At 42.6% G+C, this 16626-nt stretch overlaps 1 protein-coding gene across 1 annotated transcript in view; it reads left to right on the forward strand.

Moving 5' to 3' along the window:
* Window positions 1–16626, forward strand: part of KIF27 (kinesin family member 27) — a 47034-nt gene that overhangs the window by 16318 nt on the left and 14090 nt on the right. Inside the window, exons 6-13 of the mRNA XM_077816389.1 lie at window positions 32–175; window positions 2822–3028; window positions 4674–4849; window positions 5261–5394; window positions 6029–6184; window positions 8263–8468; window positions 8954–9151; window positions 9513–9623. Coding sequence (XP_077672515.1) covers window positions 32–175; window positions 2822–3028; window positions 4674–4849; window positions 5261–5394; window positions 6029–6184; window positions 8263–8468; window positions 8954–9151; window positions 9513–9623 — 1332 coding nt within the window. The remainder of the gene's footprint in view (window positions 1–31; window positions 176–2821; window positions 3029–4673; window positions 4850–5260; window positions 5395–6028; window positions 6185–8262; window positions 8469–8953; window positions 9152–9512; window positions 9624–16626) is intronic.

Below are 16626 nucleotides of genomic sequence, written 5' to 3' on the forward strand. Positions count from 1 at the left end.
ATCCTCACCCTATCTCCTTTTTGTTGTCTAGCAGGCTTTAGCTACGGACGAAGAAGTATTCAGTCAAAAGGAGCTTGAGCTGAAGGTATTACAGGATCAAATACTGACATTGATACAGGAAAACCAAGAACATCTGGAATCTCTTAAAGAGGCACAAGAAACAAATAAATTACAGGTAGGTTTCCTCTTGCACATTTTACTGTGTAAGTTTGGTTCAAATAAGATGCATATTAGAATGCAGTAATTACTATAGTTATTAAAATTTGGGCCATATTTTGCAGCCCTCAGGCAAGTTATTTTCTTATCAATGAGAATTTTGTCTCAGGCTGTACTGTTTATTCCTTAGATTCCATAACTGTGACCATTTATGAGAAAATTATCTTTGTCTAGTGGCTAAAATACAGAACTGAGACTCAGGAGATCTGTATTCTAGTCTACTGCAGACTTACTGCATGACCTTAGGTGAATCACTTAATGTCACTTGTTCCCTGTCCCATCCGTAAAACAAGAACAGTAATATTTACCAACATTACTGGAGAGTAGTGTCTCTTAATTCTTCAATATTTGTAAAGCTTTTTGAGATCTTTGGATGGAAGGGATTATAGAAGTGTCTGTTGTATTATAATACTAAAAAGTTTAGAGGTGAAATCTTGGCACCACTAAATTAATTGAAGTTAATGGGAGCTTTGTCAATGGGACAGGATTTCAGCCTAAATATATAGGAAGATTTGCTAACACAGGAATCAGGGTAGCATAGTGGAGACACTACTTTCCCCTCCATTTGGAGCATTTCTCAATAAAATAATTATGATGGGTTTAGTCAATTGCCTGGTAGCCAGAGGACCATCAGATTACAAGTGGAATATTCAATATATTTCTCCTAAAATTGACTCTCTCATAAGATCCACAAATATTACCATCTCCTAAAACTTATGAAGAAAATAAGTTGTAAATATTCCAAGTATGGGAGAATCAGTGCTGTTCTCCTCATTCTCCTTTTTCTGTCTTTATCCCATCTTATCTTCCCTTCTCCTCCTCCCTCTGTTGATGCCTTATGAGCAGGTCACTGCGTAATGTGACAGAAAAGGCGAGTAAGCCAATTATCACCTTCTTCTTCTCTTGTTCCTTCTCTTCCTTTTCTGCAATTTCTGGTGAGGTACAGGTCATTTTTACCTTGACTAGCTACACTGAGGTAAAAACTACCTGTGCCTTGTCTCCACTGGGATTTTATGCTGAGATAGCTTTCTCAGTGTAAAATCCATTTTGATGTAAAAACACATCTGTTTTCAGTGAAGATACAGAGGTTAAGAGATTTGCCTAAGTCACACATCAAGACAGTGGCAGACCCAGGATTAGAATTTTAGAGTTCCTGGCTAACTTGTAAGTTCACTAAACCATCCCTTTCTATTTAAAATAAAAATAAAAATCAACTCTATGAATCAAATAGTTTTTAATAGCATTCACAAGAATGTGATTTGATTGGCACTTCAAATTGGATCAGAACTGTAAAAGTAAATTGCAGTACATACACATGGTATTATGTGCAAATATCATATCTTAAGCAACTGAATGTTGCCTGACACTTCCCATTGTAAAACCTTATTTTCAATAGCTTATAAACTTTCCAAACTTAAACCATTTGGACTAAAATTTTCCATGTTGGGTGTGTCTGATTTATTTAGTTATTTTCATTTCAGCAGAAACATTTCAGTCATTTTTGAGAATGAAGTTAGGGGAAAATAAATTATTTTTCTGTGTTAAAAAGAAATTCTTACAAACATTTAGCTGATAAGTTCTGCTGCTACTGTGTTTTGGAGCACGGACTTGAAATTTGGCAGGGGATTGCCCTCTTGTCCCCATGGAGAAAACATTCAAATCTGGCCAAGTTTTAATCCTTTGAAAATTGTAAGTTTGCACATGATCAGTAGAGACTTGTTAAGCATTTTGCAGCTAAATTTCTCAAAGATTCCATGTATACTGAGACTGCTCCATCCTGGGGAATCAGGGTCTGAGCAAGACTTCCCCTGCAGCGGCTTCTCCTGGTTGCTATGAGCCAGTGTGGCGAACTGTTTTGAACAATGTTTTGAACAATGCACAAAGACTGTTGTGGGAAAGGCAGATAAGTAGGTTCTCCAGACTAGCATCATTGGCAGAGTTGTGTGGGGCAGGCAAGATCAAACCAAAGTCCTGATCCTGCAAATGTTTATGTACATACTTTTATTTATATGAGTTCACTTACTTGAATGGAACTACTTGTTGAGCAAACATACACATTGTGCTTTAGGATCAGGCTCCAAGGTTGTAACTTCCATTTTGAATATCAATTTTGGCTGACTCATATTTTGTTCTTTTCCAATTATGCATTAATAAAGCAAATATGGACTCATAAGCATATTTTGTTCTTTTCCAATTATGCATTAATAAAGCAAATATGGACTCATAAGTATCCCCTCCAACTCTTTTAATCTTCTTGTATAACATACCTGAGATGGGCCTGTTTGAAAAGGTTAATGATGTTTTTAACAAACCTTTTTGAAGTTTGTTCATTATGCGGTGCATATTTTTAGATTAATTTAATTAAAATTGTATGTTTTAGAATTCAAAGATTTTGCACCTCCATCAAATTTTCTATTTCAAGTTAGCATTGGTGCATTGCATAAACTTAAGCCTTGCAAGAGAATTTAAGTTCAGTGTGCTACACCAAACACAGCACCCTGCTAATAGCTTTACCATTCAAACCAATGTGTTTGTGGTTAGAGTAATGTAAATATAATGTAGAGCTGGCACCTAACAGGGTTTTTTTGTTTGTTTGTTTTTTGAGAATGAGAAAATGGTGGAACAGCAACTCCTTATTGATCAGCTGAAAGATAAGTTAGAGAAGCTTACTGTGACTACAGCTTCAGTATCCAGAAGTGCTTGTGGAGATGGGCCAGCTGCTATGACATCTGCAAGAAGACCATATAGTGTGCCACTCACTAATAGTTTAGTACATTCCATTCATATGGCTACAGGACTGGAGTCCCGAAAGGTAATGACTAAACACATTTTTTATTTTTCTCCTTCGTTTTGTAATTATTCTGATTTTGGTACAAGAGTTGAAAGGAGATACTAACAGTTGCATTGACATTTTCTGTTTATATCACATTAAAGAGTGTGAAACATTAATTTCTGATCTGTGGCAACGTACACAGCACCAATTTATCCAGTGCAAATGTATTTGTACAACCTCTAGCACAAAGGGGCTGCACTCCTGAGTGGGCCTTTAGGTGCTAGTAAAATACAAATAATTACTAATAATGATATATTTATTCTGTACTAATTCCAAGAAAAGAGTGCTATGTACTGATTTGCCAGTATCCCATTCTGTAACAGTTGGAACCAAATTCTCAAAAGTATCTCCATAGATTTTTCCAAAAAGAAATCCAGAAAACTTGCACAACCCTCCTCATCGTTTGCATGCAAATGCAGGTGTTAGCAGATTTGTGTATGAAGTTGTAACAAGGCTGGTTCTGGTGGGACCCAACTGAGAATGCCAATTCAGGACAAACTGCTTAAAGCAGGGCAGTTACAGCCCAAGGCCGGGGTTTTTTCACCTCTAAGGCAAACCAAACCAGCCAGACAGAGAGGACTTTGGTTTTACCCCACTGGCTAAGCACAAGTCACACAAGCAATTCCTTAGACACTCCAGTTTCCCAGTATCACCACCAGTGCCACTCATTATGGGGACAGATGGTTATGAAAACCAATACCCCAGTAAAAGAGAAAAGGTTGTCTCGATCCCAAAGGACCAAGGCCCAGACCCAGGTCAGTATACAAGTTAGATCTTATCCACAAATCACACTGTTCCCAATCCTTTAGAATCTAAAATTTAAAGGTTTATTCATAAAAGGAAAAAGATATAGATGAGAGCTAGAATTGGTTAAATGGAATCAATTACATACAGTAATGGCAAAGTTCTTGGTTCAGGCTTGCAGCAGTGATAGAATAAACTGCAGGTTCAAATCAAGTCTCTGGAGAAGATCCACAGCTGGGATGGGTCTTTCAGTCCTTGGTTCAAAGCTTCAGTGTAGCAAAGTTCCTCCAGAGGTAAGAAGCAGGATTGAAGACAAGATGGAGGAGCTGCAGCAGCTTTTTATATTCTCTTGCCATGTGGTCTTTCTTTCTTTGTTCCAAAGACAAGCTGTCCATCACATGGCATGGAAAAACCTCGGAGTTCTGTCCATAGGCATGTCCCTGCATACCTTGCTGAGTCACAAGGCATGTCTGCCTTCTTTCAATGGCTCAGTTGTATAGCTGATGGCCCTTAATGGGTCATCAAGCAGGCTAGGCAGAGCTGACACCAACTCGTCTGGGGTGTCACCCAGAAGCATAGCATAAATTTGAAATACAGACAGTATAGAGCCAATATTCGTAACTTCAATTACAAAAATGATACACACATATAGACAGCATAATCATAATCAGCAAACCATAACCTTGTCTTAGACACCTCATTTGACCCCCTTTATGTAAGATTTGGTGCCACTACAGGACCTTGGTTGCAATGATGATCTATACGGTTCCAGATTATGTCAATAATGTCACAGAAGTCCATTTGAAAAATCAGCCCTAAATATTCCTAGCTTTCTGCAAATGACTTTACCCCCGGTTTTATTTTTGGGGTCTCTTGGAAGGTACACACCAGCCCTCCTACTTACTCACTGGCCCGAGTAATGGCTGGATTTCAGACTCGCAGGCAAATGATATTGGGTCATATAGAAGACCAAGATGAAGTCCTTCACTGCCACTTCTCTGATCATAGTGATGAAGAAGAAAGGAACACAGACAGCAAAAAGAAATCAGCATTTAGGTAATCTTTTTGTTGTTGTTTTATTCAGTCTTTAAAGCTTTCACTCAAAGAGCTATATTACTGCCAAATACTGGCATATCATGGAGCCAGTTTACAGTGTCATTTTATGTAAATTTGTAGAACCTCCTGACATCACAAAATAAGTGAACACAATAGGTATTGCTAATGACCTACTCTATTCCATTTAACATAGCTTTAGATTGAACGCCTCTTCACTTTAATAAGTATGTCTTGATCCAAGGATCTACTTGCAGGACCTGAAGGGAGCAGGTGGTGGTAAAAGTAGATTTATGACACACATGCAAGTCTTTGTAGATTTGGGACCTAGTGCATTAGGATTATATAATCTGGTATGAAATTTTTAAAAAATCATAAATTTGGAATATGGATTGGTTTTTAATTTCTTTTTAGGCGTTCCATAAACCGCACATGGACACGAAAACAGACTCTTCTTTGTTCTCCCCTTCAACTGACTGATCTACAGTTCCAAATGCACAAGTCCAATTTATCAAATGAAACCATACTGCAGAATGACACTGTCACAGGTAACAATTACAAATGGAAATTATGAGATACTAACATATGCTTATGTCACACCATGAAAACGTACATTTTTAGTGTTGTTAATCTTTTCCATTCAAACATGGACTTTAAAATAAAAATACTTTTGATGTCCTCATTTGGAATTGTTTTTAAATACTTTTTTTGTGAAGTACATTCATGTTCTTCCTGGTTGGTGCTTTAAAAATAATATTTAACATTTATATAGTGTGCCACATATCCAGAGCATTGTGTAGATATTTAATTAATCCTCACAACACCTTTGTAAGTGATGGAGGTAAGTTGTATTATCCCTGTTTCACAGATAAAGTGAGACAGAAAAGTGAAGCAACTTGTAGAAGGCCACATGTGGCTGTAAGTACATTATTTCACTCCCCTTTGGGTCATGGAGCATCAGTGGGTATGTTAGCCAAGGACCTTTCTTTCCCAACTTAGTGCTCCTACTCTGTATCCTGTCCTGATTTTGTGCAGATGGCAGGTGGGGAGGAAGAGACTCCCTGTATCCTGTCTTTCTGATTCCCTCCCCAGTGTATATGCAGAGAATAGGCCAGGATTTTGTCCTCTGGATATATAGCATGTTCCAGATCTTTCTTCTCAGCATTGCCCCTTTCTTTCAAGGTGAAGAGATTGAATGCCACCGTAAGAGTCGTGTAATAAACATGCAGAAATTAAAGAATTCAGAGCTGAGACTCACCGAGGCCAAGCAAAAGATGAGAGAACTTGCACTTAATATCAAAATGAAGGAGGAACTTATTAAAGAAATAGTAAAAACAGGTAACTGACTTGTGTAAAGCACATTTTAATTCAAAACATATACAGTATAACCTCAGAGTTATGAACACCTCAGGAATGGAGGTTGTTCGTAACTCTGAAATGTTCATAACTCTGAACTAAATGTTATGATCTTTCCAAAGTGTACAATTGAACATTGACTTAATACAGCTTTGAAACTTTACTATGCAGAAGAAAAATGCTGCTTTTAACCATCTTAATTAAAATGAAACAAGCACAGAAAGTTTCCTTACCTTGTCAGTTTTTTAAACTTTCCCTTTATTTTTTAGTAGTTTACATTTAACACAGTACTGTACTGTACAGTATTTGCTTTTTTTCTTTTTGTCTCTGCTGCCTGATTGTATACTTCCAGTTCCAAATGAGGTGAGTGGTTGACCACTCAGTTTGTAACTCTGAGGTTCTACTGTATGAAAGAAAGTAAGGATTAGCTATTTAATAGTCCTAGTTGTTTGTAATTAATATGTAATTAATCTTAATCAGTGGGGGCTATTATAAAATCATTAAGTTTTTGTCACTTCTTTTAATAATTGTTTACTAATTGTATTATCGTGGCACCTGGGGCCCCAGATGTGGGTTGGGGCCCCACCATACATTCATTAAATACCTTCATTAAATATTTGGTGTGCTTTCCTAATGATTTTTTGTTCCATAAATATCTCCATATTTTTTCCATGCCATGTCCTACAAAGGGAATGTCCTTCTTGAACTTGGGTGCATTCAAATTCCTCTTGAAGATCTACTTCTACTTTCAGAGTGGTATCCGTGTTAGTCTGTATCAGCAAAAAGAACGAGGCGTACTTGTGGCACCTTAGAGACTAACAACAAATTTATTTGAGCATAAGCTTTCATGGGCTAAAACCCACTTCATCAGATGCATGCAGTGGAAAATACAGTGGGGGGTGTGTGTGTGTATATACACACACACACATACACAGAGAACATTAAAAAATGGGTGTTATCATACCAAGTGTAATGAGAGTAATCACTTAAGGTGAGCTATTATCAGCAGGAGAAAAAAAAACTTTTGTAGCATGGGGACACATCAGCCACACTATCAGAGGTTCGTTCACCTGCACATCTACCAATGTGATATATCCATCATGTGCCAGCAATGCCCCTCTGCCATGTACATTGGCCAAACCGGACAGTCTCTACGTAAAAGAATAAATGGACACAGATCAGACGTCAAGAATTATAACATTCAAAAACCAGTCGGAGAACACGTCAATCTCCGTGGTCACTCGATTACAGACCTAAAAGTCGCAATACTACAACAAAAAAACTTCAAAAACAGACTCCAACGAGAAACTGCTGAATTGGAATTAATTTTCAAACTGGACACCATTAAATTAGGCTTGAATAAAGACTGGGAGTGGATGGGTCATTACACAAAGTAAAACTATTTCCCCATGCTACAAAAGTTTTTTTTATTTTTTTTTCTCCTGCTGATAGTAGCTCACCTTAACTGATTACTCTCGTTATGCTTGTATAGCAACACCCATTTTTTCATGTTCTCTGTGTCTGTGTCTGTCTATCTATCTCTGCCTACTGTATTTTCCACTGCATGCATCCGATGAAGTGGGTTTTAGCCCACAAAAACTTATGCTCAAATAAATTTGTTAGTCTCTAAGTTGCCACAAGTACTCCTCGTTCTTTTTACTTCTACTTTGACACTTGCCAGAAACTAGCTGCTAATAATAAGAGTGTTACTGAGAATAGTCTATGTATATTTTTGGTAACTGGGTTATAAATACTTTGTACTATCCAGGTGAGTCCTATCAACATCTGGCATCTTATCTGTATATTGTACTCCTTCCCCTGCCTTGTGCCTGTTTGTTAGGGTATTCGATTGTGAATTCTTAGGGAAAGAACTATGCCTTTTTTTCTGATTGGAACGTGTCTGGTACGCTGTGGGTGTTACCTGAAATAAATGCTAAGTAGTAATAAATTCTTTAGATGTATAATTAAGGATTAGATTTTCATATGGAATTTGGAAATAGTGGGTTTTTTTTTTCAATAACGCAATTTTTCAAGAAATTTTGTAATATTTTGTTTTTAAGGCAATGATGCTCAGTCTGTAAGCAGGCAGTACTCTTTGAAAATAACTAAACTGGAACATGAAGGTGAGCAAGCCAAGATAGAATTAGCTGAAACACAAAAGCAGCTTCAGGAGCTGGAGAACAAGGAGCTGAGAGACATTGCTGAGAAAGCCAAGTTACAAAAAGAGTTTCGGAAGAAAATGGATACAGCTAAATTAAAAGTGCAGGTAGTTTTTGATTTTTGTCATTAGGAGTTATGAATTACTGCTCTATCCCATAGAACACTTAGGGCCTAATCATCTGCTCTGTTACACAAGTTTTATGCCAATGTGACTCCATTGAAGTCAGTGTAATTACAGTAGATAATCAGGCCCTCAATGTACCAATAGTTGGTACTTGCATGTATCAAACAATATCCTTATGTGAGAAGTGTATTTTCTTACTAGAAAGGTGGACAAAAAGAGATTATTGGATAGCATGGATGTGCTCACATACCATGGTGTTTGGCAGTTGGTAAGAACTTAGGGAGAAAGTTTGCAAATCAATTTAAAGCAATCTGCTTTGTAGCACAAGTCTTCTAACAAAATACCACACTAAATCCTAAACCTGTGCAAATATCAGTGGACTTGTTTACTGCTATTTGTCCTAAGATGTGTTTTTTGTTTCTTTAAGTGTTTATGCTATTAGACTGAAATATGCCATGTGAATTCAGGTCTTACAGAAGAAGCAGCAGGACACTAAGAAGTTGGCATCATTATCTACCCAAAATGAGAAACGGGCTACAGAACTTGAGCAGACTGTGAATCATATGAGGCAGCAGCAGGCCCAGCTACAGAAAAGACTGCGAGAGGAAAGTGAAAAAAAGAAAATTCTTGAGGCAGAGATTGCAAGGGACCAACAGCAAATCAAAGTAAGAGGCTATCTTTTCTGTATAATGGATAAGCATATAGTACAGTTTCACCCCATCACTTTCTCATAGATCATGATGCATAACTATAAGGCTTCCCATAAATACAAGGAATGCCATTCAAGGTAGGAAAAATCAAAATGCATACAAAATCTTTTCACCTACAATTTTTACAAATTACTTTCTTCTTCTTCATGCTTTTTTATTTTACTGTCCATCTCCTATCATTACAATACAGCTTCCATTAGTGGAATGAAAATCTTATATCTTATATACTGACATGGGCTCCTTCAGAAAAAAACTAAATGTGATGACAATAGACTCAACGAAGCTAGGAAAATAGTTTTATCTTTCTTACTTACAGGAACTTCAGTTAAAGACAGAGCAACAGCAGAAAATTCTCAAACTTAAAAATGAAGAGATTGCTGCTTTTAAAAAGAAGAAAAACTTGGCAGAAACTTCACAGCAATTACAGGTAGCTAATTTATTCCAAATCTGGTGGGCCTTGAGAAGCAAGGGGAGGGGAGACAAAACTCATTATCCCCCACCCCACCTCTTGATTAGCCTTGTGTGGGAGGAGGGAAGATTCTGTTTCCTGATTGGCAGAACTGTACTCAAATCAATTGTTAGATGCCCTTCTTTCTTTGAAGCAGGGATAAATTGGCCATCAAAGGTAAAGAGAAAGGTAATCCTCCAGCAGGGAGCAGGAATAACTTCTGCCTGCCTGCTTGCCCTCACTCTCAGTGATGGTTTTAGTTTGGCTTTATTGTGGTACAATGAACTTAGTTTCTGGTTGGCACAGGGGTACAAGGTTTCTGCTGTACTTGCTTACAGGCTCTGGATTGTGGCTGATTGTTGCTCAGAGTTGTAAAAGACTTTTGCCAGCAGCTGGAAGGGGTATTTTACCCTTTCCTCTGGTCATCCACTAGGTGAGGCTAGCTAATGGGTTGGAGGGTGATGAATTGGGTTTTTTCCCCCAAATGTGGACAGTTTCAAGGCTCTCTTCATAGAGCTTCTGTTACTTGTGGCAACTTTAGTGTGGCAACCTCTGTGACAATGCCATCTAGATTATTCCAAGCCTGAACATAGGACCAAGAGTGAATGGGCAACCGAGTGCAGTGGGTGGTAGGATGGGGTGCAGAAAGCATTTAAGACTGAGAAAAAATTAGAGGCACCATTGTCTGTGTCCAGCTCTTCATGAGGGAAGTGTTGGTTCAGGGCTGGTTGCCTATGGTCAGTATTCTCTTCAATCTCTGTGGTATTGGCTGCTCCAGCATTAGCAGTGTTGGGAGCTAATATAGCCAGCTTTTTGGCTCCAGCTGTTATTTTCAGTACTTCGTTGATGTTATGAACTGCCCTTCCTCCAGTGCAATTCAGTTAGGTTCAAGAGAGACCTAGGTGGATTTTAACCATTTATTGAAAACTACAATAGAATCCAAATATGTGATCCTGAGCTACAGTACAGAAAGTAAAATAAAGACTCTCTCTCCCTGTTGGTGGTCTGGAAAGGCGTATCGGTTGCGGGCAGATGAACCTTCTTCTGTGTTCAGAGTCTGTCACCTCGCCACCACACGGATTAGCTGTAACACTCCCCCATATATCTTAAGTTATGCATGCGCCTTGTGATGGCCACAAGCAGGGCTTAAATTCAGCCAGAGCTGTCCGAAGTGGAGCTCCAGTAAATATTTTCAAACTTGCAGAGCTGAAGCCCTGAGCCCTGGTGTGTTCCCTGGTGCTGAAACCCTGAATCCTGGCGCCTCCCCATGAGGTTGAAGCCTTGAGCCCTGGTGCTGAGACGCCCCCCACTCCACAGCTGAAGCCTGGAGCACTGCTACCACACAGGGCAGAAGCCCCTAGCCCCACCACTCCGCCACAGGGCAGAAGCCCTGAGCTCCTCCCCACCCCCCAGCTTAGCAACTGACACCGAGCCCCAAATCCTCCCCTACCCCTGCTGGGTTCTGGAGTTTTTATAGCATGTTGGGGGTGACATGGGGGGCTCCAGGAAATAATGTATGACACTTTAATAGGCAGCAGGTTTAAAACAAGCAAAAAAGGAAGTATTTCTTCACACAGTGAACCTGTGGAACTCTTTGCCAGAGGATGCTGTGAAGGCCAAGACTGTAACAAGGTTAGAAAAAGAACTAGATAAATTCACAGAGGATAGGTCCATCAATGGCTTTTAGCCAGAATGGACAGGGATAGTGTCCTTAGCCTCTGTTTGCCAGAAGCTGGGAATGGGCGACCGGGGATGAATCACTTGAAGCACCTGGCATTGGCCCCTGTCGAAAAACAGGATACTGGGCTAGATGGACATTTGGTCTGAGCCAGTATGGTTGCTCTTGTGTTCTTATGTCACATTTACAGCATGTCCAGACATGCCCAATCACGGTTCCCTCTATTGCCAGAAAATGTGAAATACATGCTGAGAAGATAAACATTAAGGGTATGTCTACACTACGGATTTATAGAAGTCGTTTTTTTAGAAATCGGTTTTATATATTCGAGTGTGTGTGTCCCCACAGAAAATGCTCTAAGTGCATTAAGTGCATTAACTCGGCGGAGTGCTTCCACAGTACCGAGGCTAGAGTCAACTTCCGGAGCGTTGCACTGTGGGTAGCTATCCCACAGTTCCCGCAGTCTCCGCTGCCCATTGGAATTCTGGGTTGAGATCCCAACGCCTGATGGGGCTAAAACATTGTCGCGGGTGGTTCTGGGTACATATCGTCAGGCCCCCGTTCCCTCCCTCCCTCCGTGAAAGCAAGGGCAGACAATCGTTTCGCGCCTTTTTTCCTGAGTTACCTGTGCAGACGCCATACCACGGCAAGCATGGAGCCCGCTCAGGTAACCGTCACCCTATGTCTCCTGGGTGCTGGCAGATACGGTACGGCTTTGCTACACAGTAGCAGCAACCCCTTGCCTTGTGGCAGCAGACGGTGCAATACAACTGGCAGTCGTCCTCGTCGTGTCCGAGGTGCTCCTGGCCACGTCGGCTGGGAGCGCCTGGGCAGACATGGGTGCAGGGACTAAATTTGGAGTGACTTGACCAGGTCATTCTCTTTAGTCCTGCAGTCAGTCCTATTGAACCGTCTTATGGTGAGCAGGCAGGCGATACGGATTGCTAGCAGTCGTACTGTACCATCTTCTGCCAGGCAGGCAAGAGATGAGGATTGCTAGTAGTCGTATTGTACCATCTTCTGCCAGGCAGGCAAGAGATGAGGATGGCTAGCAGTCGTACTGTACCATCTTCTGCCGAGCAGCCATGAGATGTGGATGGCATGCAGTCCTTCTGCACCGTCTGCTGCCAGCCAAAGATGTAAAAGATAGATGGAGTGGATCAAAACAAGAAATAGACCAGATTTGTTTTGTACTCATTTGCCTCCTCCCCTGTCTAGGGGACTCATTCCTCTAGGTCACACTGCAGTCACTCACAGAGAAGGTGCAGCGAGGTAAATCTAGCCATGTATCAATCAGAGGCCAGGCTAACCTCCTTGTTCCAATAAGAATGATAACTTAGGTGCACCATTTCTTATTGGAACCCTCCGTGAAGTCCTGCCTGAAATACTCCTTGATGTAAAGACACCCCCTTTGTTGATTTTAGCTCCCTGAAGCCAACCCTGTAAGCCGTGTCGTTAGTCGCCCCTCCCTCCGTTAGAGCAACGGCAGACAATCGTTCCGCTCCTTTTTTCTGTGCGGATGCCATACCAAGGCAAGCATGGAGGCCGCTCAGCTCACTTTGGCAATTAGGAGCACATTAAACACCACACGCATTATCCAACAGTATATGCAGCACCGGAACCTGGCAAAGCGATACCGGGCGAGGAGGCGACGTCAGCGCGGTCACGTGAGTGATCAGGACATGGACACAGATTTCTCTGAAAGCATGGGCCCTGCCAATGCATGCATCATGGTGCTAATGGGGCAGGTTCATGCTGTGGAACGCCGATTCTGGGCTTAGGAAACAAGCACAGACTGGTGGGACCGCACAGTGTTGCAGGTCTGGGACGATTCCCAGTGGCTGCGAAACTTACGCATGTGTAAGGGCACTTTCATGGAACTTTGTGACTTGCTTTCCCCTGCCCTGAGGCGCATGAATACCAAGATGAGAGCAGTCCTCACAGTTGAGAAGCGAGTGGCGATAGCCCTGTGGAAGCTTGCAACGCCAGACAGCTACCGGTCAGTTGGGAATCAATTTGGAGTGGGCAAATCTACTGTGGGGGCTGCTGTGATGCAAGTAGCCCACGCAATCAAAGATCTGCTGATATCAAGGGTAGTGACCCTGGGAAATGTGCAGGTCATAGTGGATGGCTTTGCTGCAATGGGATTTCCTAACTGTGGTGGGGCCATAGACGGAACCCATATCCCTATCTTGGCACCGGAGCACCAAGCCGCCGAGTACATAAACCGCAAGGGGTACTTTTCGATAGTGCTGCAAGCTCTGGTAGATCACAAGGGACGTTTCACCAACATCAACGTGGGATGGCCGGGAAAGGTGCATGACGCTCGCATTTTCAGGAACTCTGGTCTGTTTCAAAAGCTGCAGGAAGGGACTTTATTCTCAGACCCGAAAATAACTGTTGGGGATGTTGAAATGCCTATATGTATCCTTGGGGACCCAGCCTACCCCTTAATGCCATGGCTCATGAAGCCGTGCACAGGCAGCCTGGACAGTAGTCAGGAGCTGTTCAACTACAGGCTGAGCAAGTGCAGAATGGTGGTAGAATGTGCATTTGGACGTTAAAAGGCGCGCTGGCGCAGTTTACTGACTCGCTTAGACCTCAGCGAAACCAATATTCCCACTGTTATTACTGCTTGCTGTGTGCTCCACAATATCTGTGAGAGTAAGGGGGAGACGTTTATGGCGGGGTGGGAGGTTGAGGCAAATCGCCTGGCTGCTGGTTACGCGCAGCCAGACACCAGGGCGGTTAGAAGAGCACAGGAGGGCGCGGTACGCATCAGAGAAGCTTTGAAAACCAGTTTCACGACTGGCCAGGCTATGGTGTGAAAGTTCTGTTTGTTTCTCCTTGATGAAACCCCCCACCCCTTGGTTCACTCTACTTCCCTGTAAGCTAACCACCCGCCCCTCCTCCCTTCAATCACCGCTTGCAGAGGCAATAAAGTAATTGTTGCTTCACATTCATGCATTCTTTATTCATTCATCACACAAGTAGGGGGATGACTACCAAGGTAGCCCAGGAGGGGTGGTGGAGGAGGGAAGGAAAATGCCACACAGCACTTTAAGCACAGCACTTTAAAAGTTTACAACTTTAAAATTTATTGAATGACAGCCTTCTCTTTTTTGGGCAATCCTCTGTGGTGGAGTGGCTGGTTGGCCGGAGGCCCCCCCAACCGCGTTCTTGGGCGTCTGGGTGTGGAGGCTATGGAACTTGGGGAGGAGGGCGGTTGGTTACAGAGGGGCTGCAGTGGCAGTCTGTGCTCCAGCTGCCTTTGCTGCAGCTCAACCATACACTGGAGCATACTGGTTTGGTCCTCCAGCAGCCTCAGCATTGAATCCTGCCTCCTCTCATCACGCTGCCACCACATTTGAGCTTCAGCCCTCTCTTCAGCCCGCCACTTACTCTCTTCAGCCCGCCACCTCTCCTCCCGGTCATTTTGTGCTTTCCTGCACTCTGACATTATTTGCCTCCACGCATTCGTCTGTGCTCTGTCAGTGTGGGAGGACAGCATGAGCTCGGAGAACATTTCATCGCGAGTGCATTTTTTTTTTCTTTCTAAACTTCACTAGCCTCTGGGAAGGAGAAGATCCTGTGATCATTGAAACACATGCAGCTGGTGGAGAAAAAAAAAGGGACAGCGGTATTTAAAAAGACACATTTTATAAAACAGTGGCTACACTCTTTCAGGGTAAACCTTGCTGTTAACATTACATACATAGCACATGTGCTTTCGTTACAAGGTCGCATTTTGCCTCCCCCCACCGCGTGACTACCCCCTCAACCTTCCCCCCTCCCTGTGGCTAACAGCAGGGAACATTTCTGTTTAGCCACAGGCAAACAGCCCAGCAGGAATGGGCTCCTCTGAGTGTCCCCTGAAGAAAAGCACTCTATTTCAACCAGGTGACCATGAATTATATCTCACTCTCCTGAGGATAACACAGAGAGATAAAGAACGGATGTTGTTTGAATGCCAGCAAACATACACTGCAATGCTTTGTTCTACAATGATTCCCGAGTACGTGTTACTGGCCTGGAGTGGTAAAGTGTCCTACCATGAAGGACGCAATAAGGCTGCCCTCCCCAGAAACCTTTTGCAAAGGCTTTAGGAGTACATCTAGGAGAACCGTGAATGCCAGGGCAAAGTAATCCTTTCACATGCTTGCTTTTAAACCATGTATAGTATTTTAAAAGGTACACTCACCAGAGGTCCCTTCTCTGCCTGCTGGGTCCAGGAGGCAGCCTTGGGTGGGTTCGGGGGGTACTGGCTCCAGGTCCAGGGTGAGAAACAGTTCCTGGCTGTCGGGAAAACCGGTTTCTCCGCTTGCTTGCTGTGAGCTATCTACAACCTCATCATCATCATCATCTTCTTCGTCCCCAAAACCTGCTTCCGTATTGCCTCCATCTCCATTGAAGGAGTCAAACAACACGGCTGGGGTAGTGGTGGCTGATCCCCCTAAAATGGCATGCAGCTCATCATAGAAGCGGCATGTTTGGGGCTCTGACCCGGAGCGGCCGTTCGCCTCTCTGGTTTTCTGGTAGGCTTGCCTCAGCTCCTTTAGTTTCACACGGCACTGCTTCGGGTCCCTGTTATGGCCTCTGTCCTTCATGCCCTGGGAGATTTTGACAAAGGTTTTGGCATTTCGAAAACTGGAACAGAGTTCTGATAGCACGGATTCCTCTCCCCAAACAGCGATCAGATCCCGTACCTCCCGTTCGGTCCATGCTGGAGCTCTTTTGCGATTCTGGGACTCCATCATGGTCACCTGTGCTGATGAGCTCTGCATGCTCACCTGCAGCTTGTCACGCTGGCCAAACAGGAAATGAGATTCAAAAGTTCGTGGTTCTTTTCCTGTCTACCTGGCCAGTGCATCTGAGTTGAGAGTGCTGTCCAGAGCGGTCACAATGAAGCACTCTGGGATAGCTCCCGGAGGCCAATACCATCGAATTGTGTCTACAGTACCCCAAATTCGAGCCGGCAAGGTCGATTTAAGCGCTAATCCACTTGTCAGGGGTGGAGTAAGGAAATCGATTTTAAGAGCCCTTTAAGTCGAAATAAAGGGCTTCATTGTGTGGACGGGTGCAGGTTTACATCGATTTAATGCTGCTAAATTCGACCTAAAGTCCTAGTGTAGACCAGGGCTTAAATAAGAGGGACAAAGGTGCCACACCCTGGGGATACAGGAGCATCTAAGGGGTGGCCTGTATGGGAGCCCTCCAGTCTCCTGACATTGATTAAACCTGTTCAAAACAAGCCTTCAGTAGGACTTCACTTGGGCATAATATCCAAGCTAGCAGACCTTGATG

This window comes from Eretmochelys imbricata, chromosome 5, assembly GCF_965152235.1.
Source record: "Eretmochelys imbricata isolate rEreImb1 chromosome 5, rEreImb1.hap1, whole genome shotgun sequence".
In the NCBI taxonomy this organism is placed as follows: Eukaryota; Metazoa; Chordata; order Testudines; family Cheloniidae; genus Eretmochelys; species Eretmochelys imbricata.